At 39.2% G+C, this 25,695-nt stretch overlaps 1 protein-coding gene across 3 annotated transcripts in view; it reads right to left on the reverse strand.

The window, feature by feature from the left end:
- Nucleotides 1–25,695, reverse strand: part of LOC121738135 (heterogeneous nuclear ribonucleoprotein L) — a 445,663-nt gene that overhangs the window by 293,640 nt on the left and 126,328 nt on the right. For all 3 annotated transcript variants that reach the window (XM_042130016.1, XM_042130015.1, XM_042130014.1), the window contains exon 2: nucleotides 25,005–25,118. In XM_042130016.1, the coding sequence (XP_041985950.1) occupies nucleotides 25,005–25,118 (114 nt within the window). The remainder of the gene's footprint in view (nucleotides 1–25,004; nucleotides 25,119–25,695) is intronic.

A 25,695-nucleotide genomic window follows, 5' to 3' on the forward strand; every position in this document is an offset into this window, starting at 1 on the left:
AGTGTGGCCAGATTTAAATATTAAAACTACCATCTAATTTAGTCAAAAAAAGGTTAAGTTATAATAATTTAGTATTCTAAAAACAATAAACTTAGTACTGAATTACATAAGTTATAACACGGGAAAGGACATAGGATACTTTTTGTCCCAAAAATACGGTCTTCGCGCGATCGACGTATTTCTGCGACTCAGTTGCGGGCTAGTCATTTCTTCAATAGACCAAAGTATTCAGTATTTAAACTTCCACCTTAAAATGAAGTCCATACTGGCAAACCCTTTGTCTAAAGACCCTTTGAGGCCTCAAGCATATTCTTATTCCCAGACCCTGGCAAAACAACAGCTGTCGGGTCAGCTTCCTTACCAAACCCAGGTATATACTTACAGTACTTGAACTTCCCACCTTTAATACAGTCCAAACTCGAAACTTCCCTGTACCTTCCCCCCCTCTCCCTCCTCTTTTCCCCCCACCTGTCTCGCGTTTGTTTTATATCGTTTTAATTAAAACACTCGCCGCGTCGCCTCCCCTCGCGCGGCAATTTTTCAAACGCGACGCGACGCCGTAATTGAGGACATTAACTTTAGGGTTACACGCCACAGTATAATTATCATGCAGTAGCGTACGTACCACAGTAGAATTGAAACACAGTTGACTAACGCCTCCGTGGGCCATGGCTTAGAGCAAGGCATTTGACTCGGAGGATGTGACTTCGATTCCCACGTTGGAAAATTTTGTTTCCTAGTATAACTTCAGGACAACGACCGCAGCATAATTGATTTTACGTGGCAGAGCCATGCTTCGGCACGAACGCGCCGGCTCGAACGGAGAAATACCACGGGCTCACAGAAAACCGGCGTGAAACAGCGCTTGCGTTGTGTTTCGCCGAGTGAGTGAGTTTACCGGAGGCCCAATTCCCTTCCCTTCCCTACCCTTCCCTTCCCTATTCCCTTCCTTACCTCCCCTACCCTGTAATCCTATTCCTCCTTAAAAGGCCGGCAACGCACCTGCAGGTCTACTGATGTTGCGTGTGTCCATGGGCGACGGAAGTTGCTTTTAATCAGTTGAACCGCTTTCTCGTTTGCCCCTTTATTTTATAAAGAAATTGAAACACAGTTGATTAACGTCTCCGTGCTCCAGTGGTTTAGATCGTGGCTATTGACTCGGAGGCTGTGGGTTCCAAAAGCGCGTTGGTTACTTCCAACTACCAAGTTTAGTTAGGGTAATCCAAGTTGATCACCATCACAATGGTGACGCAACTTGCCCAAGTATGCGCGTAGTACGCAGGAACTCTTTCTTCTTTCACTCTCGCAGCCCAGACGGATGATGGCGAGAGATCTGGCGGATCATCTTGTCAGACAATCGGGTGATCAGCCTGCAGTTTTTTTTTTCATTGAAATAAGGGGGCAAACGAGCTAATGGGTCACATGATGGAAAGCAACTTTCATCGCCCATGGACACTCGCAGCATCAGAAGAGCTGCAGGTGCGTTGCCGGCCTTTTAAGAGGGAATAGGGTAATAGGGGAGGGTAGGGAAGGGAATAGGGGAGGGTAGGGAAGGAAAAAGGGGAGGGTAGGGGATTGGGCCTCCAGTCAACTCACTCATTTGGCGAAACACAGCGCAAGCGCTGTTTCCCGCCCGTGGTATTTCTTCGGTCGAGCCGAACCATTCGTGCCGAAGTATGGCTCTCCCACGTTAATTTTCATTGCATTGTCTCAGCCAAAGAAACGTCGCTCTAATTCGGGAATCGAACCCACAACCTACGAATTAAAAACCAAGCCCTAGATAATCCACCGACGCTGCGAACAGCGAAACAGCGGCGAACCAATTTACTGTCTCCTCCACCACACGACAGTGCGTTATATTACATCTCGCTCTATTCCTGTTTCGCATTTCACAGCGACGCGACGGTGGACTAGAGGCGATAAACACGCAAAAAGAGTTACAAATTTAATTACTTAGATCCTTACACTACCAAAAGTACTAAATTTCGATCGGATTACAATAAGAGGTTTTTTAGTGGGTGACTGATAGGATTTCTATATCACAAAATTTTTATTTAATTTTCATGTTTAATGTATATAGATAATATTTCGAGTAATGTACATAACAACTAGTATGTTAAGGATAAATAATAATTAAAAAATTTGAATATGTATATTTTAGTGTTGTATGAGTAATGTCACAATAGACATGTAATGTAGTGCCACGTTCACTATGAGCAGAGTAGACAGAATGATAGAGTATGCCGACTTAGAACTGATGTTGAAATTTTTAAATTTGACGTATTATGACGAAAATCGTCGCTAGGATTGTTAACTTGTTACCTACGAATTTAAAACTATGACATATTCGCTGGACGTGTTCCTCTTTGGTCGTATTGTTGTTTGTGTTTTGTTTTGGCACATGCGATTAAAATTGACAGAATCCAATTTTGAAATCTTTATTTTAAATATTTAAAAATAAATTATATCAGCCAGCGCGAGGCACATTCCGTTCATAATCCTAGTGAAACCCGACGAATTTGACAGATATTGAAACCTGTCCGTCTCTTTGCAGTCGAACTACAGTAATGCTAGCACGGCGACCAGCGGAAATGCGAAAGTATGGACAAACTGTGGAAATAAGCCCAAGGTGCCGTTCCGATCTTTTTTCGTTCCGAAAAATTCAATTAAAATGCCACTTTATGACAGACTATAGTCACAAACTGCGGAGATAAACTTAAGGTGCCGTTCCGATCTTTTTTTAGTTCCGAATAATTCAATTAAAAAGCCACTTTATGACAGACTATAGTTCTAAAAATTCAAATAATATCCTACATTATGACATATACTATAGTGTGTCATAAAGTGGCATTTTAATTAAATTTTTCGGAACGAAAAAAGATCGGAACGGCACCTTAGGTTTATTTCCACAGTTTGTCCATACTCTCGCATTTCCGCTGGTCGCCGTGCTAACACTACTGGTCGTTATGTCTAGAGGTTGTTAACTACGTCATATTTATGATATTGAATGTACCGTCACTTCTTGGTGGAAATTCATCTTCAATTAAATAATTATTATACACTTTCCTTGCACTTATTCCACTTTATTAAACAAAGTGAAATAAGTGCAAGGAAAGTGTATAATTATTTAATTACGTCATATTTCTCTAATCGTTAAAACCTGTCATTGGCTTTCTTTTTCTATAATGTTGTTTCTATTGTATTGTAAGTTAAAGCTGTTGGTTTTCCAAAATAAATAAATAAATTACCTCGAAGAAGGCAGCACCTCAAATAAAATCCAAAACATTTACAACAACACAAAATAACATTGTTCACGAAAATTAAATTATAACAGTTGAAAAGTTTTCGAGTTTTCTCGACTTTTCGCGAGTTTTCGCGAGTTCTCACGAGTTTTCAAGTGGGTTTTATTGAAAGTTGCTTACGTAAGACGATGATATAACCTACTAAAGATATCATAATATTATATTCAAGGTGTTTTTTTAATAAAAAGGGGTCAAACGAGCAAACGGGTCACCTGATGGAAAGCAACTACCGTCGCCGATGGACACCCGCAACATTAGTAGAACTGCAGATGCGTTGCCGGCCTTTTAAGAGGGGATACGCTCTCCTCTTGAAGGTTTTTCAGGTCGTATTGGTCCGGAAATATTGCTGGTGACACTTCATTCATCATTATGTTGATTGGTGGTGTCCGTGATGAATCTCGTTTATACGTGGGAGAGTCATGCTTCGGCACGAATGGGCCGGCTCGACCGGATAAATACCACGTTCTCACAGAAAACCGGCGTGAAACAGCGCTTGCGCTGTGTTTCGCCGAGTGAGTGAGTTTACCGGAGGCCCAATCCCCTAACCCCTACCCTATTCCCTTCCCTACCCTCAACTATTCCCTTCCCTTCCCTACCCGGGGAATTTCATTACCCTATTCCCTCTTAAAAGGTCGGCAACGCACTTGCAGCTCTTCTGATGCTGCGAGTGTCCATGGGCGACGGAAGTTCTTTTCCATCAGGTGACCCGTTTGCTCGTTTGCCCCCTTATTTCATTAAAAAAAAAAAACTCTCGAAAACCGTACATTTTGTGGTGACCAAACGTAGCCGATGCTGTTTCTAGTGGTCTACTATACTTCGAGTTCAGTAATTGCGCGGAAACCGCACTGGATTTTCCCGTACAAAGATTATGCTCTTCCCTCGGACTCAAAATGTATATTATTTTGTTCCCCATCAAAATCTGTTCAAGCAAATTATCTGAAGATAAATTTTGAAAAAACTTGTTTAGTCGCTGTGCACTCTTTGGGTGAATAAAATTAGCGAAACTTGCGTCAGGACATGTGACTTGATCGAAAATCCGTAAGATGAAGGTAAGGGCCAGGCCACAACACTGCGTTGCGGCGTCGCGTCGTACTCGTATCGCAAAAACAACATCGCACAGAAATACGATGCGATGTCGCAACGCAAAAATTTCATATAGTAAGTATAGCACTTTTTACATCGGAAATTTTCACGATGTGTTCTGCGGCGTCGTAGATTTATACGATGGGACGCCGCAACGCAGTGTTGTGGCCAGGGGGCCTATTATGAGCTCTTAAATCCATTCACTTTACGTCCTTATACAGTCAGTATAAGGACGTAAAGAGAATGGATTTAAGAGCTCATGATAGAGGCCCTGGCCCGCACCGGCGCAGCGACGGCTCTGTACCGCGCGGCGAAAAAATATTCTGCTGCTGATTCGTTTTTACTTTAGTCAGCATTCCTTAAGTTTAAACATTATTTTTAAGAGCTTCCGAAACATAGAATCTGAAAAAACACCGCCAACGTGATAAACCTTAATTTGCATTTTAAAGGAGCTTCATAAAATTTTTATCAAAACATAAACAACTCCGCCTCGGACGGTGACTGTCATAAAAAATAGCCAAGCGCGAGCTGGGCTACGCTAGTTGGTTCCTTACACTGCGGATCTCTACGGACCATTATTAACCCATCAATCCCCAAGATGCAGCCGGCTGCCGCATAACAATTGAAAATCTATTAGTCAGGGAGCCCTAGAACATTTTTTGATTACTATCAAGTACTACACACTAATTTTTGTGAGTAGCTTCATTTTGATAAGACAAACAACATTTTTAACTGCGAAAAATCTTGAAAGTGGTAGCCAACAGAGATAGAAAGGATTTCATACTTTGATTTGATGGTCCTAAAATATGGATTGTTCTATTTGTAGGACAATCTAACTCTTAAATTATGTTATAACTATTAACCTACCAATATACATAAAATCAGCTGGTAAGGGTTCCGTTTTAGGGTTTAGTAATCAAAAAAAAATCTATTAATAGTCTATTAATAGACCTAAGTGACTAAAAGGAGATAGTTCGACTGTGGACATTTTTAATAAATAAGGCGCTATTGACCCTTTTCTACGGAACCCTAAAAACCCCTGCTGCTTCAGTGCTGATAAAATTGATTAGAACCTCGTTTATCAGGCGAGGTGACTGGCGAGAATTACCTATTAGCTGTGTTTACTAAATGTTTTAACGGATTTTGACAAGGAACACTTTTTTTAACCGGCTTCAAAAAAGGAGGTTATCAATTCGACTCGTATGTATGCAATATTTCCAGGACTGTCCAGTTTTCGTTTAGGTTAGTCTATATCAGCGTCTAAATAAATGTGTTACATGTATGTTTGTATGTGTGTATGTATGTGAATATGTATGTATGTTTTAATGTTTGTGTTCGAATATCTCTTGAACTACAAGTCGGATGGGAGTACCTACCTAATTCTTTTTTTGTTGTACTAGGTATTGTTCAACTTAGAGAATACTGCAAGTTACATCAAAATCGGTTCGGTAGTTTTTAATATGTAGATACGGAATTTTAAGTGTAATTTTAAAGTCAGTTTAATTTTTTTTATTACAACTTTTATTTTGGTTTATCATAGCCAACTGGTAAAAAACGGATCCCTTATGGATTTGTCATGTTTGTTTGTCCATCCGTCATGACATAAACATTTCTTCCGTCAAACTCTTCTTTAAATAAAGTAATAAATTTTAAGCAAAAAACTTTTTGAAAAAAGTCTTTTATTTAAATACTTTAAAAAGAAGAAAATAAATTTCCCCTTAAAAATTCTAACTATTAAGTTATAACCTCAATATATTATACAATTTGCATGATAATAAAAGCTTGCCGCGTGGTTTGTTAATAATAAACTAGTAAGTGCCAATTTAACTGAGTAAACTGATATTATATTTTTTATTTTATTACAGTAATTAAAATGTTGACAGATAGTTAAGTCTCGCGACGAGCTTTTATAATAATGCAAATTGTATAAGTAATATATTGAGGTTATAACTTAATAGTTAGAATTTTTAAGGGGAAATTTATTTTCTTCTTTTTAAAGTATTTAAATAAAAGATTTTTTTCAAAAAGTTTTTTGCTTAAAATTTATTTTTTGTTTTTTAGTTAAATCTCTGACTAGATTTCTTAAGTCTGCTTGATTGTAGTTTGTTTTGTTTCAAGAATTTGTTAAAATCTGATTAACTTAATTTAAGTCTTGAAATCGTACTTAATTTTACGACTAAAAAGTTAAATATCACTTAACAAAAATGACCGGATTCAACCAGGCATTTTCTAATGCCCGACTGGTTTTGACTTGACATAACACGACACGACACGACACGACACGACACGTCACGACACGTCACGTCACGTCACGTCATGTTACGATGCGACATGATACGACACGACACGACACCGCACGACTGGACACGACATGACTTTTCAATTTACTATCAATAAGCCTTTTTGTTTGATACCCATATTGCAGAAGTGCTTTAAAAATAACTATATTCCCCTATCTTAGATGAGACGCCATATTGGATGTAGAATGATATTACATTCGTTTCCAAGTTACTCTCAATAAGCCCTTTCATTTGATACCCATATTGCAGAAGTGCATTAAAAATAACTATACCTCTATCTTGGATGAGCCGCCATATTGGATGTAGTATGACATGACATTCGTTTTCGAGTTACTCTTAAAAAGCCCTTTCAATTAATATCCATATTGTAGAACTGCATAGAAAATAACTATTTCGCCATCTTGGATGGTCGGCCATATTGGATTTAGAGTGATGTCACATACAATATCATGTATTGTCATCCAAACTAAACGTGCCTGCAAAATTTCAGCTCGATCGGTTAAATATATCTACTCCAAAATTGAGTTCCAAGATTTCACCCGAACATACATACTTACATACATACAAAGCAATTTAAATAAAAGCTTTTAATAATTAAGTGTGGCCGTAAGCACATAGCTACTAAGCTCTATATCCTAATACAATAACGCAATATCAATTACAATAATAGTGAGCTGTCGCGCGGCCGATACAGTTAATACGACAGATTAACTGGGAGTTAACACCTGATAGTTAAACCTGACTTACGGTAAACACTTAGCTGCGATATTAGATTCAATACATTATACAGGGTGTAACAAAAACAAGTGATAATACTTTAGGGTGTGTACGTGTTCCCTGTAGAGATTTCACTGTGAAAGTAGCAGCGCTGAAAGACCAAAATTTTTTTTCAGTTTTGTATGGGCAAGGGCCCGAGCGTCACGAGTTTCCCCATACAAAAGTGAAAAAAATTTTTGGTCTTTCAGCGCTGCTACTTTCACAGTGAACTCTCTACAGGGAACACGTACACACACTAAATTATTATCACTTGTTTTTGTTACACCCTGTATAAATGAACACTAGTCACTACTGCATATGAACTAAGTAATTTAAACAAAATCCAACAGTAAGCGGGTTGATGATGATAAATTATTGTGGCTAAGAACATTCCTTCGGGGCTAAAATGGTAACATTTAGCAATTCCTCTCAATCAATTCAGCAAATGAACTGTCAAAACTATCAAACTGACAAATGTCAAATTAATACGAATTACTAGACATGAATTGCAAGCAGACTTGCATTTTGTGTTTTTTAAAAAAATAATCATATTATGATTCACTAGATGTCCCGCGCGGCTTCGCCCGCGTAAATTAGGATTTTTTTCAGAAACCGTACATTTTCCCATAAAAAATAGCTCTTATGTCCCTACTCCCTTCACTTGGTCTACTCTATATCTGTGTTTAATATTGCCATAAAAATTGCTCCAGTAGTTCGTAATTTCTAATATTTCCCCCGTTTTTTCCACATTTTCCTGCGATTCTTCGGTCGTATTAGTCTTAGCGTGATAATATATAGCCTATAGTCTTATTCGATAAATGAGCTATCTAACACTGAAATAAGTTTTTAAATCGGAGTTGTAGTTCCTGAGATTAACGCGTTCAAGCAAACATACTCTTCAAGTTTATAATATTAGGTAGGTATAATTTTTTTTAATTATCGCTTGACAAACTCGAGTCTCGATCTAAAAGACTATGAAAAGTACCAATAACAGTGTCATTATAGGCTCAGAAGTCATAACCATGGGACGATGCATGGTATAATATGGTAATGATGATGATGATGAATGTAATTCGCACAGTAGCATATGCTTTCCGTTCTTAAAATAACGCCGAAACTCCCAAACTTGTATCTATAAAGAATCAGGAGTTCTCTCAGCACCTTCCGAACCACGGTATACCAGGTATACCTCGGTACAAAATCTTACTTGTTGGTAGCATATGCTTAGAATACTTCTCACGAAACCGAAGTCACCACATGTTTCCCTATAAATTTTGAGGAGTTCCCTCGATTGCTTATGCATCCTTCATCAGATCACCACTTTTGTGAATATAATACCGAATTGGGATGATACCCTATATACCAAAAGAAAAAATTTGAAAATCGGTTAACAAACGGCGGAGTAATCGTTGAACATAAGAAAACGAACATAACACCTCCCCCATTTTGAAAGTCGGTTAAAATTGTAGCCTATGTGTTATTCTGATGTATAAGCTATATTATTGTAAAGTTTCATTAAAATCCGTTGAGTAGTTTTTGCGTGAAAGAGTAACAAACATCCATACATCCACACATCCATACATCCAAACAAACTTTCGCCTTTATAATATTACTAGGATAATATGATTCTCCAAAGCGACCATTTAAGCCCCGCTGATCAGCTATTATTCCATACTAATATTCTAAATGCGAAAGTGCGTCTGTCTGTATGTTACCTCTTCACGCCCAAACCGCTCAACCGATTTTGCTGAAATTTGGTATGGAGATACTTTGAGTCCCGGGAAAGGACATAGGATACTTTTATCCCGGAAAAATAAACTAGTTTTGGCGTAACGGAGTTCATTATGTCACATACATAGGTCATCCAGTGTACCTATGTATCCGCCTTCCGTAAAAACACCGTACCTAGTATATTTTGTCAATACATAAATATTATCACTTATAATACCACAAGAGCTTCAAAATTATCGGATATTTCCCGATAGATTCGTTGCAAACAAATGAAGGATTCAAGTTCCTGAAAAACTTGACGACTTTATTTGTTTGCAGGGAACCTTGAGGGAAATGCCAGATAATTTTGAAGCTCGTGTGGTATTCGGGGGATTATTTTTCCGTCCCAAATGTCGGCCAATATAATTGCACCATGAGACACAATTGAATTCAACCTGTCAGTTTGACGTGTTTGTCTTTTATATATAGCAACTACCAGAGAAAATTTTCAAAAAATTATCAGTATAATACCATGTAGGTTGTACCACGTGACGTCGAATGGTGCAATTCTATTGGTCGATATTTGGGTCGGAAAAATAATCTAACATAATACCATCAGAGCGTCAGGATTTAGGAGATCAGTGAACACCGTATTTGATATTAGTTTTTTCCGGACTTTTTGGACGGGATTTGGGATATAGCGGGATCGGTTCGCGTAATGAAGGCTTTTGTATTGGTATTGTAGATAGAGCCTACTGTAGTCCCCTAAAAACTGCGCTATAAAAATTGTCCGTTCCCATTCATTTCGAACATACTCAAAACAAGAAAATACGCGTGGCACACGGGGACTGTCGCGGTAAAGCTATCGCATAGCATTTTTTATCACACGTCTAGTCGCACGTACTGCGTACACAAACACCGTGCCAAAATCTGGCAATCACCACACCCCGACCTACACTGAGCCGAAGCCTGCACTTTGCCGAACTGAAACGACGTTGGACGAATGTTAGGTGTTTGTGCGAGTTTCTTACGCCGGTTCTTTTCGCCGGGTTAGTTCCCGAACCGGTGGTAGGCACCATTTGGACTTTCTGAAAACATTTATTCAGAAATAAAATATTTTTTATTTTATTGTTTATTATTAGCTCAAAGCCCGCGATAAAAGCTATACAATACCTTAAAAAAATATTGTATGTCTGTAAAAAACAAATTACAGTATATTATAGTCTGTGCAATCCACGAAGACGCGCCCCAATTTTTTTTTTTTTATGAAATAAGGGACCAAACGAGCAAACGGGTCACCTGATGGAAAGCAACTTCCATCGCCCATGGACACTCGCAGCATCAGAAGAGCTGCAAGTGCGTTGCCGACCTTTTAAGAGGGAATAGGGTAATAGGGGAGGGTAGGGAAGGGAAGGGAAAAGTTGAGGGTAGGGAAGGGAATAGGGTAGGGGTTAGGGGATTGGGCCTACGGTAAACTCACTCACTCGGCGAAACACAGCGCAAGCGCTGTTTCACGCCGGTTTTCTGTGAGAACGTGGTATTTATCCGGTCAAGCCGGCCCATTCGTGCCGAAGCATGGCTCTACCACGTATGAATTATTCTTATTTCTCCTAATCGTCTATCTATAGTATATGTGTGCAAGATTTCGCCAATGTTCGAGTGTTATCGGTACACACTAATTACCTATGAGTGCACGCGCACACTACAATAAATAGAGCAATAAAGAGAAACGCCTATTAACGTCTCCGTGATCTAGTGGTAGAAACATGTTACTTCCAAGTTTGGTTAGGTCAATGCAGGCTGATCACCTGATTGTCTAACAAGTAAGATGATCCATGCGTCGGATGGGCATGTAAAAAGTCGGTCCTGTGCCTGATCACTCGCCGGTCGTGTCGGTCTTCCGCCCCACTAGTAAAGGAATAGAGACTGCTCTTTTGTACTGCGCACACACTTGGGTACTATAAAATTACTCCTGCGTAGCTGGCCTGGTTTCAATGAAACCGGCCACCGTCACCGAAACCGGTGTGGGAGCTATTTTTTTTAATTAAGATAAAGCTTCACGGTCAAAGGGAAAGATGTTCATCCAAAAATTGATGAGGCGCGTCTTCGTGGATCGCACGGTCTGTAGTATAGCTACTGGCTTCCATCAATGTCAGCAACTATCCCACACTGCTGACACTGCATACGCGATGAGTATTTCGATGAATAAATTGAGCGACGGATGAGCCGTGAGAAAAGTTTTATTACGAAACGTCTGCCTCATTACCTTATAGAGCGGGTAGTTTATTTACGAGATGGTATAGAACTATGGACTATAGAGACTAAATGTATCTCTAATACCAAACATTCAGCCTGCCTAGCATACGCCAACGAGATATCTCAGTCTACCGTTTTCTCAATGTTTCATCAAACATTTTTCTCCTTTTCTCATTTTTCTTCATCTCTATTGGCCCTAGCATGACAAACATTTTTTCTCGCGTAGATCAATCATCGAAATAACACACTTTTATAGAGTTTTGTTGAGATAATGTCGAGATTTTGACATTATGAGACGAGTAGTATATATTTATCTCGAGAGTGAGATATCTCGTTGGCGTATGCAAGGCAGGCAGTTCACGATTAAATCGCGAAGAGTTATGAGTTATGAGACAGACAGACACACTTTCGTATTTATAATTGACGTAGCCAGCATTTTTGTTGCGGTGAAATCCGTAGATTGCGCGGAAACCGTAATTTTTTGAGCAAAGTAACTAGTCTTCCTGATTCAGCGCATTTTTATATATCCGGGATTCTTCACCGAGAAGAGTTATCAGACAGACACTTACAAGTTACAACAGAGTACTTTTCCATTTACAATAATAGTTGGAACACCTAAACTGGCGTGGAATTAAGCGCCGAAGCGACAGACAGCTTTAGGGTCAGTTAACATTGTAATGTGACCCGTCGATGCAATAATATGTATTGACCCTCAGACGGTAAACGTTTTGCTGCATCATTGGCGCACCGCCGACGTTAATATTTACATAATAAGAGCCCCCATACGTCAGGGCTGTCGACAGGGATAAAATATTTTGCACAAATTATATTATAGCTCCACAATTACAAGTAGTCAATTAGGGTAAACGCTCGAAGTTTTCCATCTATATCAATCCATACTAATATTATAAATGCGAAAGTATCTCTGTCTGTCTGTCTCGCTTTCACACCAAAACTACTGAACCGATTGCAATGAAATTTTGTACACAGTTATTCTAGAGTCTGAGAAAGGACATAGGCTACATTTTGATGTGGGAAAATATCTTATTTCCATGAAAATATCGATGAACATTAATTCGCATTGCGCGTGGCCAGCGCTCATCCCGGGGGTCCTGGGTTCGAGTCCCGCAGGCGGAACAAAAAGTTTTCAATGTTCCTGGGTCTTGGATGTGTATTAAAATAATATTTCAAAAATCTTAAATATATTTTATGTAAGTATAATATATTATTATAAAAAATCCAGAAATATATCGATGCAATGAATATTTTAGTTCTAATACAATTCAACAGATGGCGTTTTATATTTTACTTCATTGTAACATAGAACTAATCATACTTATTAGTTATTATGTTTTTGTTTATAGTTTTTAATACGTTAGAATATTATGTTTAATAATATTATCACTTGGTATAATAATAATCAATCTATCTTATCTTACTCCTACTGCATTTTTAATATATGTGACAAGTTGACAACAGAAGGCGCTCTAAAATAAAGGAGTTCGAGTGTACCGTGTTGGCCTATATTCCATCCAGAAAATATATCAATGCAATCAACATTTTAATTCTAATATATGAAAACAGATGGCGTTTTATTTTTTACTTCATTATTGTAACAGAACTAATCATACCCACTTTATTAGTTTTTATTCATAACTAGCTGTTGCCCGCAACTTCGTCCGCGTGGACTTTAGTTTATAGCGCGCGGTGTCAACAAAATTTGTGTCAAATTTAAAAACTTTTTAAAACCCTGGTAACCCTCTTAGGGCCGCGCTAAACCGGAATGGCAGCGCTGAAAGTGCTCGCCTCGCCGCTGCCATTGCGGTGTAGCGCGGCCCTTAATTAATAAAAATACCCAAAAACAGCTGTGCAGTGTGCACATAATCTATACTAATATTATAAATGCGAAAGTATCTCTGTCTGTCTGTCTGTCTGTCAGCCTCGCTTTCACGCCAAACGCCAAAACTACCGAACCGATTGTAATGAAATTTTGTATACAGATAGTCTAAAGCCTGAGAAAGGACATAGGCTACTTTTTTACTGAAAAAAAGGGTTGTAAAGGGGTGAAAATGCGTAAATTTGTTCAAATTAAGTTAGTTCCAAAAATTCATAATAGATGGCGCCGTGCGTCTTCTACGTCGCGCTAACGCTTGCTCAAAAGTTTTTCTATAAGACGTGGTATGATCTTACATTTTTAAGTTTCGATTATTTTCGATTGTTATATCTATTCTACGGTATTAAATAACTCAGTACTTTATCTGTGCAGTGACGTAACCTTAAACCTATCAATTATAAATAGTTTATGGGTAAAGTTGTGTAATTGGGGGGCTAAATAAGCTTTAAAATTTGGCATAAAATATAAAGTTTAATATAAAAAAATGAAGTACTTATTGTGTGCACACTGCACAGCTGTATTGATTTAAGGGGTACCAGGGTTTTTTTTATAAAAGCTTTTGACACCAATTTTGTTGACATCGCGCGCTATAAACTGAAGTCCACGCTGACGAAGTCGCGGGCAACAGCTAGTATAATTGTATTGACAGTAGATGACGCCCGCAACTCCGTTGCGCCAAAATTCGTTTATCGCGCGGGAACCGTACATTTTTTTGGGTAAAAAGTATCCTATGTCCTTTCCCGGGACTCAAAGTATCGCCATATCAAACAGCAAAATCGATTCAGCGGTTTGGGCGTGAAGAGGTAACAGACAGACACACTTTCGCATTTATAATATTACAACAAAACAAAGATATAAGTAATTATAAATCTTTAAAGAAGTTAGTAAGAGTGATCCGATGTGTGTAACTATCATTGCATAATATGCAATGATAAAAGCCGTTCTGAACCTATTTCTTGGTATTTTTAACATAAATGTAGTTAAACTAACGTTAAAAAAATGGAACATAAAACCTTCTCCTTTCTGGAAGTCGGTTAAAAAAGCATCGCATAGCCGCGCCTGCAATGTGACCTGACCCTAAACAATAATATTTCCATAACAAAAGCCGTGCGTCTTCAGGGCTGTCATCGCGAAGAAAAGCATGCACGGTGAAGACATAAAATGATGTAATTTGAATTTTAAGCAGTTTTTTTTTCGTGGAAATATTTTATGAAGATAGCGCATAATGTGAGCGCTTTATGGAAAATGCTCATTATTTTGTACTTAAATTTAAGTGATGTTTAAGAGAATTTTAAAGTGTTTACAATATATTGAGTAGAATATTTTGGTGGATATTTTCATTAAATTGACTGAATACATTATGCTTAAGTTTGTGTGTTGAAACTGGAGATCCTAAAATAAAAATAAAATATCGCGAAGGGATTATACGTAATATAATCTATTTGTCTGTCTGTTACCTCTTCACCCCCAAACCGCAATAGGTACACTATTTTGACGTGATTAGCTACGTACATACTTTAAGTCTTAAGGGGGCGACTAACCCTAAAGTGTCGATTTTATAATTCATTTTTATGCTTGAAAATAAGCCCCGAATTGTTTCATGTTCTAAAATTAGATACAACATTATATTTCCGAGAATTCGATCTGAGCAAAAACACGATATCTTAAAATTTTCTCGATAGAAAAAAATCACAAAGATGCATCTAATTTTCACGAATTTTTCATTTACATAACCATGCATTGAACTAAGTTAATATTTTAACACATTGTGTAAAATTCTATCATTGAGAGATCGACCTAGCGGATTTTTAAAATGTTGTATATTTATCGAGTTATTCAGAAACAACTAATTTGACGATGAATCCGCGTCGTTCTTTTTCACCTGGCATATGAAAGACGGGTGTGAGTGTGAAGAGAGGGGGACGATGTTTGATTTTTGGGGTTAGTCGCCCTCTTAAGGAAGACGTAAGATAGTTTTAATCCCCAAAAAACGTACAATTACCGCGTTATAAACGATTTATTGCGCAACTTTACTTTAATAATACTTATTTGTGGCAACCCTACCAAACTTGGACCATAACGCAATAGTTTCTGTGCGATTATCCCACGTGACTCCAATCAGATCCACGCCGACTTTAATTGGTGTGTATAAGGGTAGTGATACAACGGGACACGACGCTGCGTTTTTAATCGACTTCCTGAGGGAATTGTTGAGATATACAATGCAAAAATGAACTTTGGGCAGATTTTAATGGTCACACTTCAGACAATTAGGTTCGTTGTTTAAAAATGTTCCCACGAGATTCGGTGTTTTCTATACAGAGTCGCAGGCAGTACTAAATGTCATCTATAAATCGATTTAGTATTTTAATCGTGAAGATGTAACAGACAAATAGAGATACTGACAGACATACAGTCAAACACACCTCCGTGGTCTAGTGGTATAGAGCGCGGCTCTTGACTCGGAGGTCATGGGTTCGATTCCCGCGTTGGAAACATGTTATTTCCAAGTTTGGTTAGTGGTTAGGACAATGCAGGCTGATCACCTGATTGTCTGACAAGTAAGATGATCCATGCGTCGGATGGGCATGTAAAAAGTCGGTCCTGCGCCTGATCTCTCGCCGGCCGTGTCGGTCTTCCGTCCCGTTGGGTTATGAGAGTAAATGAATAGAGAGTGCTCTTGTGTACTGCACACACACTCGGGCACTATAAAATTACTCCTGCGTAGCTAGCTTAGTTTCAATGAAACCGGCCACCGTCACCGAAACCGGTGTAGGAGGTATTATTATAACATGGAAGTATGCCTACCAAGACAGACTATTTCCACATAACAGCCGATAACACATGACTCTATCTCAAAAACCCCTTTACCCGTACCCAATATACTTATAACCCCTTTCCCGGGACGTAATATACAATTTACCCCTTCCCAACTCTCCCCACTCCCCCTAAACGCCCCTCTCGGAGACATCGTTAAGGTGATAACCCCTAATGTGCTTCCTTTAGCGATACACGTAACACCGTTACGTGGATTCTGGTATTTTAATCCAATATTGATATCGCTGCGTTGTGGTTACGATGCCGTCTCTGCGACTGTACAAAATTGGAGTGAAACCTCATACAACAAAACAAAAATTTCGAAAATCGGTTCACAAACGGTGGTGTAATCGTTGAACATACACAAATAAAAATAAAAAATAAAAAAATATCCACAGCCGAACATATAACTATCTATCCTCCTTTTTGGAAGTCGGTTAAAAATGGTAGTAAAACCTACAATAAACGTGATCTCATTAGTAAAAACTCTAAACTCTAAAGTCACGTTGAGCCGTAAAGGTCACAGCACACATATCAACTCGGAAAGGGATCGGCAGCGTATTGCCTCGAGCCGTTCAATATTGTTTGTATGAAACTCCCTACTGCAACGCACACTAAGCGGAACCGTAACGTAATCGCCTCGCCTCGGAACAGGCTCCGAACAGGGAAGCGTGGCGTGGTCAACTAGCTTACAGCTCGTCGTCCCCGCTCTTACGGCTCGTCGACCCCGTGCTTACGTCTCTCCGTCCAGCGACCGTCCACCGTCCACCAAACTGATCTGGAGCCAGCGGTGGGCGAGCCGTAAGTGCGGCGTCGCCTAGAAGTAGCCGAGTTGCGACGTCAACTCGGCTACGGCTGGTTGACGGCGAGGCGAAAGGCGGTGACGATCCCTTTCCAAGTTGATATGTGTGCTGTGAGTTGTGACTAGTGTTGAAAATTTCGGAAAGTTTCCGAAACTTTGGAAAGTTTTAGGAAGTTTACCGGAAAATTTCCGCGAAAACTTCCAAAGTTTCCGAAATTTTGGAAACTTTCAGGAACATTTGCGAATTTTTTAAAAATGGTTTTTCCTCTATAAAATAGTAATTTTTACCGACGAAAACAGATGAGGTACTCAATTCAATACGTATTTTTTTTTATATAAGTATGAGTAAGATCAAATCAGCTGATTGACTTTAGAAAGAAGTTTAGCCGTTAATTCGACCCTTAATAGAGACACTTATACTTCAAATGTTTCAAAGAAAAATATACTTAATATAAAAAAATCGAAAAGCGTAAAGCAAAGTCAATCCTGAGCAATATATGTTTGAAAATAATGTTATCTTATATAAATATTTATAATAAAAAAGATCCAAATCATGCGACTGAATAATAAAGTAGACAAATCTGCTTTCATATCACATATTTTATACCTATAGTATGTTCAACTTAATCAAAACTATAAAAAGTACCTAATTTTAGTGTTATTTGCATTTAAAAATAAACGTCACAACTGTCTTTATAAGATAAATGACAGTTTTCAAAACTTCCAAATTTGGAAATTTTCAGGAAGTTTTCAGGAAATATTCCTTAGAAATGGAAACTTTCCGGGGAATTTTCATCTCTAGTTGTGACCCAAATTGGACATCTAGTAATGCACAATTGATGACATTGGCGAATGGCAGTCATACGATGAAGATTCTCTACATTTAATTGCTCTTATTGGACTCTTATGGGTTAAAGTGGGAAGATCGCATAAAAATCTGTCGTTGGAGTTTTATTATGCCGCATTTCGATATCTAACCGAAACATAATAATCTTAGCCGGTTATTACAACTAGGTGTGCAGTGTATAGAAAAGTCACATAACAGGCAAAAGCAGACAGCCACCCTTGATGGTCAGATGCTGCTTAATATTTAGTAAGGATACCTTCGTAGCTATTTCCACTCCAACATCTAAGGACCTGTAATCTAATAACCCTCATATTCCACGAACCGCAGTAATGGAGACGTCAACTATATGTCACCAGTTCGCGCTCCAGCGGCCACGTCGATCAGTCAACGTCAAATGAACGGATAAAAATATATGTATAAAAGTTCCCGTGTCGCGAAGTTTGTTGTTGAACACGTAAACGGCTGCGCAGCTGAAATTTTGGAAAATTGGGTAATATCTATTTTCCAGTCCCAAAATGTGGAAGTGGACCAAAGGCGCTGTTTGGAGCACAATTCTAAATCGCGTTTATCAAAATTTTCAAATTTGCAGTGACATACAAGAAATGGCAACTCATCTCTCGGCTCCCTGAGATCATATCAAAGGGTTTTCGTGGTTGCATACCGCTGTCCGCTGTCGATCCTGGCGAGTGGCGACACAGGAGATACAGCGGTAGGAATGAGTGGTGGGCCAAAGCCCGTTAAAAAAATCCTCTCTCAGTGGGAAGACTCTCAACTCCCAAGCATTGTGACACTATTTGTTTCACAAAACATCTATTTAAACATCATAAGAGTGAAAGAGAAAGATATTTGTCTCTTCATTGTTTTTGGACTCCAAGTTCACCTCTCTCTACATACACTTTAATTTTCTTACTCTGAGCGTCAAAAGTATAAGAAGAATCCTACCTACTGCCCCTAAACGACACATACTTAAGTTTAAATTGATAATATCTAATATGTAGTAACTATTTATTTTCTCTACCACATCATAACAAGTTTACCGACATCGGTAAATAGTAGTAAATATGTAGCTCGGTGAACATGATTGTAAACAAACAACCAAATAAGCAAACATAACATAGATCAATCGCATGATTTGAGATGGAAATTCTAAATTGACTAAACTATAGCTGTGTTATCAAAGTAAAGGAGAACTCTAGAACTTTATGGTATACTTACTGTAATGGGGATTGTCCATTTTTTTTTAATTTTGCTCATTACAAAAACATTTCGAGGAATAAGGTCAGTGATCGTTTTTCTGTATATAAACAAAAAAATACCCATTAGTTACTTATATTTTAGAACAAATATGTTTAACCTTTGTTTGGCCTTCAATGGCGTTAAATTGGCAACAAATTCGACCAACATTACGTTTCGAACTTTTGGTAAGCTTCTTGTATCAGCTTTCACATAATGAGAACTTGCATTTGACGAACCAGCCATTATAAATAAGATTGAAAGGAAAAAACATACTGCAGAGGTCAATTATTGGCCGCCGATGATGACGTCAGAGCGAAACTTTAAAAATTTATTGAGAAAAAACTAGCCAATGAATTTCAAAATAATTTAATTTATATTCTTGAAATACCCTATTTTAACGAAAAAAAATTATAAAATGTACATGTGATTTTTTTTGGACAATGCCCATTGACAAAATGACGAGACGAATTTCATAAATATATTAATATATTATTATAATAACACTTTATTAAATTTAACCAGCTGACCCGGCAACGTTGTTTTGCCGTATAAATTATTTCTAGTATCAATATAAAAAGTAGATAAAAACCTATTCTTAGGCCTAACGAATGTACATAAAAAAAATCATTAAAATCGGTTGAGCCGCTTGGAGGAGTTCGCGTACAAACACTGTGACACGAGAATTTTATATAAGCCATAGACTAGATGACGCCCGCTACTTCTTTGTAGAGGTGGTGGTGGGTTCACGTGGGAGAGCCAGGCTTCGGCACAAATGGGCCGGCTCGACCGGATAAATACCACGTTCTCACAGAAAACCGGCGTGAAACAGCGTTTGCACTGTGTTTCGCCGAGTAAGTGAGTTTACCGGAGGCCTAATCCCCTACCTTATTCCCTTCCCTACCCTCCCCTATTATCCTATTCCCTCTTAAAAGGTCGGCAACGCACCTGCAGCTCTTCTGATGCTGCGAATGTCCATGGGCGACGGAAGTTGCTTTCCATCAGGTGTCCCGTCTGCTCGTTTGCCAAAAGTACTCTATGTCCTTTCTTGGGTCTCAAAGTATCTCCATACCAAATTTCAATTAAATCGCTTCAGCCGTTTGAGTGTGAAGAGGTAACAGACTGACAGACACACTTTCACATTTATAATATTATAGTATAGGAGCTGACGAAGGTGCAATAAAAAACACAATTCCACATTCCATCTATCCTTAAACTCAACATCTTGGGGCAACAAACTGTGGCCCAAGTTAGGGCCGGGACACAAAAACACGATACGACGTCGTGTCGTACCACGACGCGGCGTCGTTTTACGATGCGATGTCGTGTCGTGGGAATCTACGATGCGCGTCGTAAACAACTACGACACGACATCGTAACGTACCACGGTACACGGCACGACGTCGCGTCGTAGAAACTCACGATGCGTGTTCTTTGAATTTTGAATAACAACTGTCGTGAGTTTCTACGACGCGACGTCGCATCGTGAAACGACGCCGCGTCGTGGTACGACACGACGTCGTATCGTGTTTTTGTGTCCCGGCCCTTAGGGCAATAACACGGTCCACTCGAAACCGGATGCTACAATTGATAGCTCGCAGACAGGAAGTCTTGGCTACTGGTACTCTATTGATAAACTAGTGTGCTACAAAATGTGGGTAGTTGAAATAAAATTGATAGGGTATAGACCAGCACAGATGATTTGCTACCCATGTAACACAGAAATCAGATATAAGAATGTTGTAAATAGTCCTGTATAAAATGTGGGTAGTTGAAATAAAATTGATAGAGTAAGCGACATCGCAGACAGAGTAGTGTAGCACAGAGGATTAGCCATACATACACAGAAATTTGCTGTAAGGTCTATGACCTTTTTATAGTTTCGAGCGGGTCATCCGCGTGTTTGCGAGCCGCGCTATACCACCCGCGCGGACGGTACGCGCCACTGTAAAATCTCTGCTGTATCGTTTCCGTTTCTGCCAGCACTCCCGGAGTGGAAACATGGAAAATTCGTAAGACGCACTCTACGTAGACAGCCGTCGTAGCGTAGGAGAGGAGGTAGCATCCCACTCTTGTATATCGCGCAAAAATTACTTCCATTACGTTTTCTACCACCGAGTTAGAGTTTTTTAACTTACTATTAGGTAACACGTCAGCTCTTTCACTAGTATATTCAGGGCTGTTATACATTTGAGAAACCCTAATTCTAACCACATAAGGATCATTTTCCTAAAAACTGCGAGGCAAAATAAGTATGGACAACCAAAAATTTCAACTGGCGTTTAAGCCGGAGCGTTTAGCCAACTTTTCGGACAGCTTTCAGCTTTTATTGTTCGGACTTTCGGCAGTTAGGGCTGGCACAAACGAGTTTAAATAAATATATTTTTCTAACATTGCTGCTTGCTTCTAGAAGAGAAGAACTAGAGTCTAATATTAGATTCTGAGTTTTTTGCTTCTTTTTAAGGAAATAAGAGGGCAAACGAGCAAACGGGTCACCTGATGGAAAGCAACTTCCGTCGCCCATGGACACTCGCAGCATCAGAAGAGCTGCAGGTGCGTTGCCGGCCTTTTAAGACGGAATAGGGTAATAGGGGAGGGTAGGGAAGGGGATTGGGCCTCCGGTAAACTCACTCACTCGGCGAAACACAGCGCTAGCGCTGTTTCACGCCGGTTTTCTGTGAGAATATGGTATTTCTCCGGTCGAGCCGGCCCATTCGTGCCAAAGCATGGCTCTCCCACGTCCAAAGTCCGAGTCGTGGCAAATAGCGACTGACATGTTACCATTCCTTAGAGTGCGTTCAGACGTGCGCGTGTTCTGCGCGTGTTCTACTATAGCGTATAGAAAAACGCGCGCGGCACGCCCTGAAGCCGCGCAGAACCTGATTTCCCATACGCTATAGTAGAACACGCGCAGAACACGCGCACGTCTGAACGCGCCCTTAGGCTTTAACCAGATTGCCAGTGGATGCCGACGTACATTTTTGCGAAATAAAAATTATGAAAGGATCCAAAGAATCTAAGTAACTAAAATTAATATCAGTTTCTCGGTTTAAGTAAGTGGTATCTAACATACGCCGGCCAACCAATTTTTATAATGCTTGTCATGCTTGTACTTTGATTCCCACGATAGAATATTATGATTCATTATAGCTAAACACACCGGCAAAATTAGAGGAACATAACAAAATTTTCAATATTTTTTAAATTGTTCACTGATTTTTATATATTTATTTATTTATTTACTAATTGATTATTAAAAAATAAATTTTATATAAATTTAGGGCATAAAAACGTGAAAAATAGAAAAAAATCAGCAAAAATCAAAAAATTAAGAAAATCTTTGAAATTTCAGTAGTAAGTTTTTAAGATAAATTCTCCATTTTTATTAAAGAAATGCCATGTTAAAAGCGTGTAATGCCTTCTATGGATCTCAAGAGGGCCTGGATACGCCATTCCATGCTTGTATTTTAATTGTCAATCATTTCCTGTGGGATATTCTCCTACTCCTCCAGTAGCGCCAACTCGAGCCCCTGGACACATTTTGGAGCTGGAGTTTTAACTCGTACCGTTCACCCATTGATGTGCCACACGTCTTCAATCGGATCCACATCCGTAGACCACGCTGGCCTCTCCACCTGGGCTACGCCAGCATCGTTTAGGTAATAATGCACGATTTTCTTACTCTATAGACGCACATAAAATTGAAATTACTACCTAAAACTGTGTAAAAGGCACACCATGCAGTTCCAGGATGTCGGTGCTATAGCACTATACTGTCAAAGTACCATCATCTATAATCATCAGCTCCATGCGGGCTCCAAATCATATGCAACTCCAAACCATTACGAAGCCTGCATCATAGGCCACTGTTTCCAGTAAGTTTGATGGCCTGTAGCTTTCCTTATGATTTATCCACATTCTTTATCGCCTGTCAATACAATGTACACAGAATTTGCTCCCATCACTGTACAGCACAAGATTTCACTCACTTGTCTAATTTTGATGTTCACGCGCAAATCTTAGCCTGACTCTTCGGTGTCCTGTCTCAAGTTTTGTTGCCCTTGCTGGCACTTTTGAGTTTAATTTAACTTCTTTGAGTCTTCTTCTTACTGTACAATCACTTACACGTTCATCTTGGACCTGTTCCGACAGGTTTCGTGTCTGCATAGCAGTTTGAGGTCGATTTCTTAAGTTTTGTTTCCTTACAAAATGGTCATCCTGAACCATTGTCACCCGATATCTGCCTTGTTATCGTCTCCGAACGTAAGATCCAGTCTCTCTGAAGCGTTGAAAGTTACGATGAACCACGGAAGCCGACACACCTAAGGCCTGACTGACCGAAAGGTAGGTGTGACCTTTTTCTATCGTGGTTACAGCTCTAGCTGTCGCAGATGCTGGGAAATCACTAATTTTGTATCTAAGCAATGTGTTCTTCCAAAAACCAAACAATCAAATGAGCTAAGCATACCTTTCACCCCGCTAAAACGCCATTCTTATCAGGAACACTTACAACGTCAATAATCGAAAAACACTTATTAGGGCATAATTGCTATAAAAACCTGTCAACTTGCCAGTTTTGTTCAATATTTTATTTCTTGAATGAGCTTAGAAGCTATAAAAAAGGCTTTCAGACAGCCCGACCCACTTGAGTTCAAGTTTTGGCCCTTTTTACCTATGTTCCGCTAATTTTGCCAGTGTGTGTATTATAACAGAAAATGTGCGTCACTAAAGCAATATTTCAGGCCAAAGTATTTACAATAAAGAGCATGTGACAATTTAGTATGAAGCCTAATTTAAGAAGAAGAAGAAGACCTAAGAAGTTAAAAAAATATTTTTTATGCAGCATTTTTTTAACTCCTTTTTTATTCCGAAACCGTATCAGTTACGACATTTTATCAAAGAGTATTTCCTATTTGTATTTTGATGTACCATCGATTGGCACATGTTTCATATCTTGCCGCCAAAATGAGGTTTTTTCCAAAAGTTCCAACTAGGTATACCAATTAGGTACCTTGCTCTTTCGCATTTTCAATACAATATTGTAGGCACAATTTTTATATGATTATTCTTTACACAGGCAGTAAATCAAGTATTCATATTTCACCGCACCTTACATAACCACCTCGTCGACAACCCTACACGGTAACAACACGTCCACAACGGCTTCGTATTCAATTCGTCGTCGGGGAATCGCGGAAAATCTCGCACGAGAACTCCTCGCCTATACGTCATCGTCACTAACTTGTACGCTTTGTTTTCAGCCGACTGCGCCAGAAAGATTTTTTCAACAAGGAGGCAAACGAGCTAACGGGTCACCAAAAGCAACAACCGTCGCCCATGGACACTCGCAACATCAGAATAGCCGCAGAATAGTGCAGCTGTACGTTGCCGGCATTTTAAGAAGGGAAAACGCTCTCCTCTTGAAGGTTTGCAAATTGCAGGTCGTTTTGGTCAGGAAACACTGCTGGCGACAGTTCGTTCCAGAGTTTTACAGTAAGTTACGCGAAAAACGCGCGGTGGAAGACTGGCACTCATCAAAGTAATGAGGATCACTAGGATGGTATATTTTTCGCGTGGAACGATGGAGAAAAGTTGCAGGAGGTATTATTTCGAACAATTCCTCAAACAAAAGGGTGTAATGTTATTTGAGATTATGTTTATTTGTCACGCTCTGCAGCCAGATCGGCTTGATGGGTTTTAGCTTGAGAGTTGTCGGTAGATTCGTGTTATTTTTTTAACAGGCTTTGGCCTCCAGTGAATCTCCTATTTCAGCAGGTTTGGCAGCGGTATCCAACTAAAAAAAAACCTTTGATATGATCTCAGGGAGCCCAACTCGGCTTTCTATGACATCATTTGTCCAATTATGATAAGAATTAAGAAGTTAGAAGGGACCAATAAAACATCCATATAGGACAAAATCATAATCCTCCTTTCTGCTTCGCCGTATTAGATAATAGGAGAAAACGGGAGACGGTGGATTCGTTTTACACAAAATGGTACTCACCACAGTGATGGGGTAGGCGGGGTTGATGATGGTGTAGAGCAGGATGTGGTTGGGGCGGGCGGGCAACTCGCGCTTCCGCCGCGGCTCGCCCGACATGAAGTTGTTGCCGTTACTCTGTGAAAAAAAAAAAAAGAAAAAAAAATTAGTAAATGGTTGTCACTTTTTCATAACACAATCATCTTCCTAGCTCTTTCACACCTTACGTAGAGTTAGTTCTTCTAGTACATTTGCCCTAAGAAATTCTATCTTGGGTTCTCGATTTAGGCAATTTATTTACAGCTAGTGCTGCAGTCATACTCATTGATTTGGTTTTGTTGATAACACAATGGTTGATATAAAAATTGCGACAACCCTAGCTGGTTAAAAAAATCGGCCAAGTGCGAATCAGCCTCGTGAACGAAGGTTATTCAGAAAAACGAGAAATAAAAATCACGTTTATTGATATAAAGGAGACTGCAATGGTTATTTCTTTTATTTTTAACCCCCGGCCGAAAAAAAGAGTTATAATATTAACCAACCAGTATGTGTGTGTGCCATAGAGCATCCAAACGATCAGAGTGTTCTTGAGATACAGCCTGGTGACTGACTGACAAACGGACAGATCTACAGTCTCAGTTATAACCAGTTTTCCCCTTTCAGTACGGAACCCTCACAAAAACACCACAATCGTCACAGTCTACACGACTTAACG

This window comes from Aricia agestis, chromosome 22, assembly GCF_905147365.1.
Source record: "Aricia agestis chromosome 22, ilAriAges1.1, whole genome shotgun sequence".
NCBI lineage: Eukaryota > Metazoa > Arthropoda > Insecta > Lepidoptera > Lycaenidae > Aricia > Aricia agestis.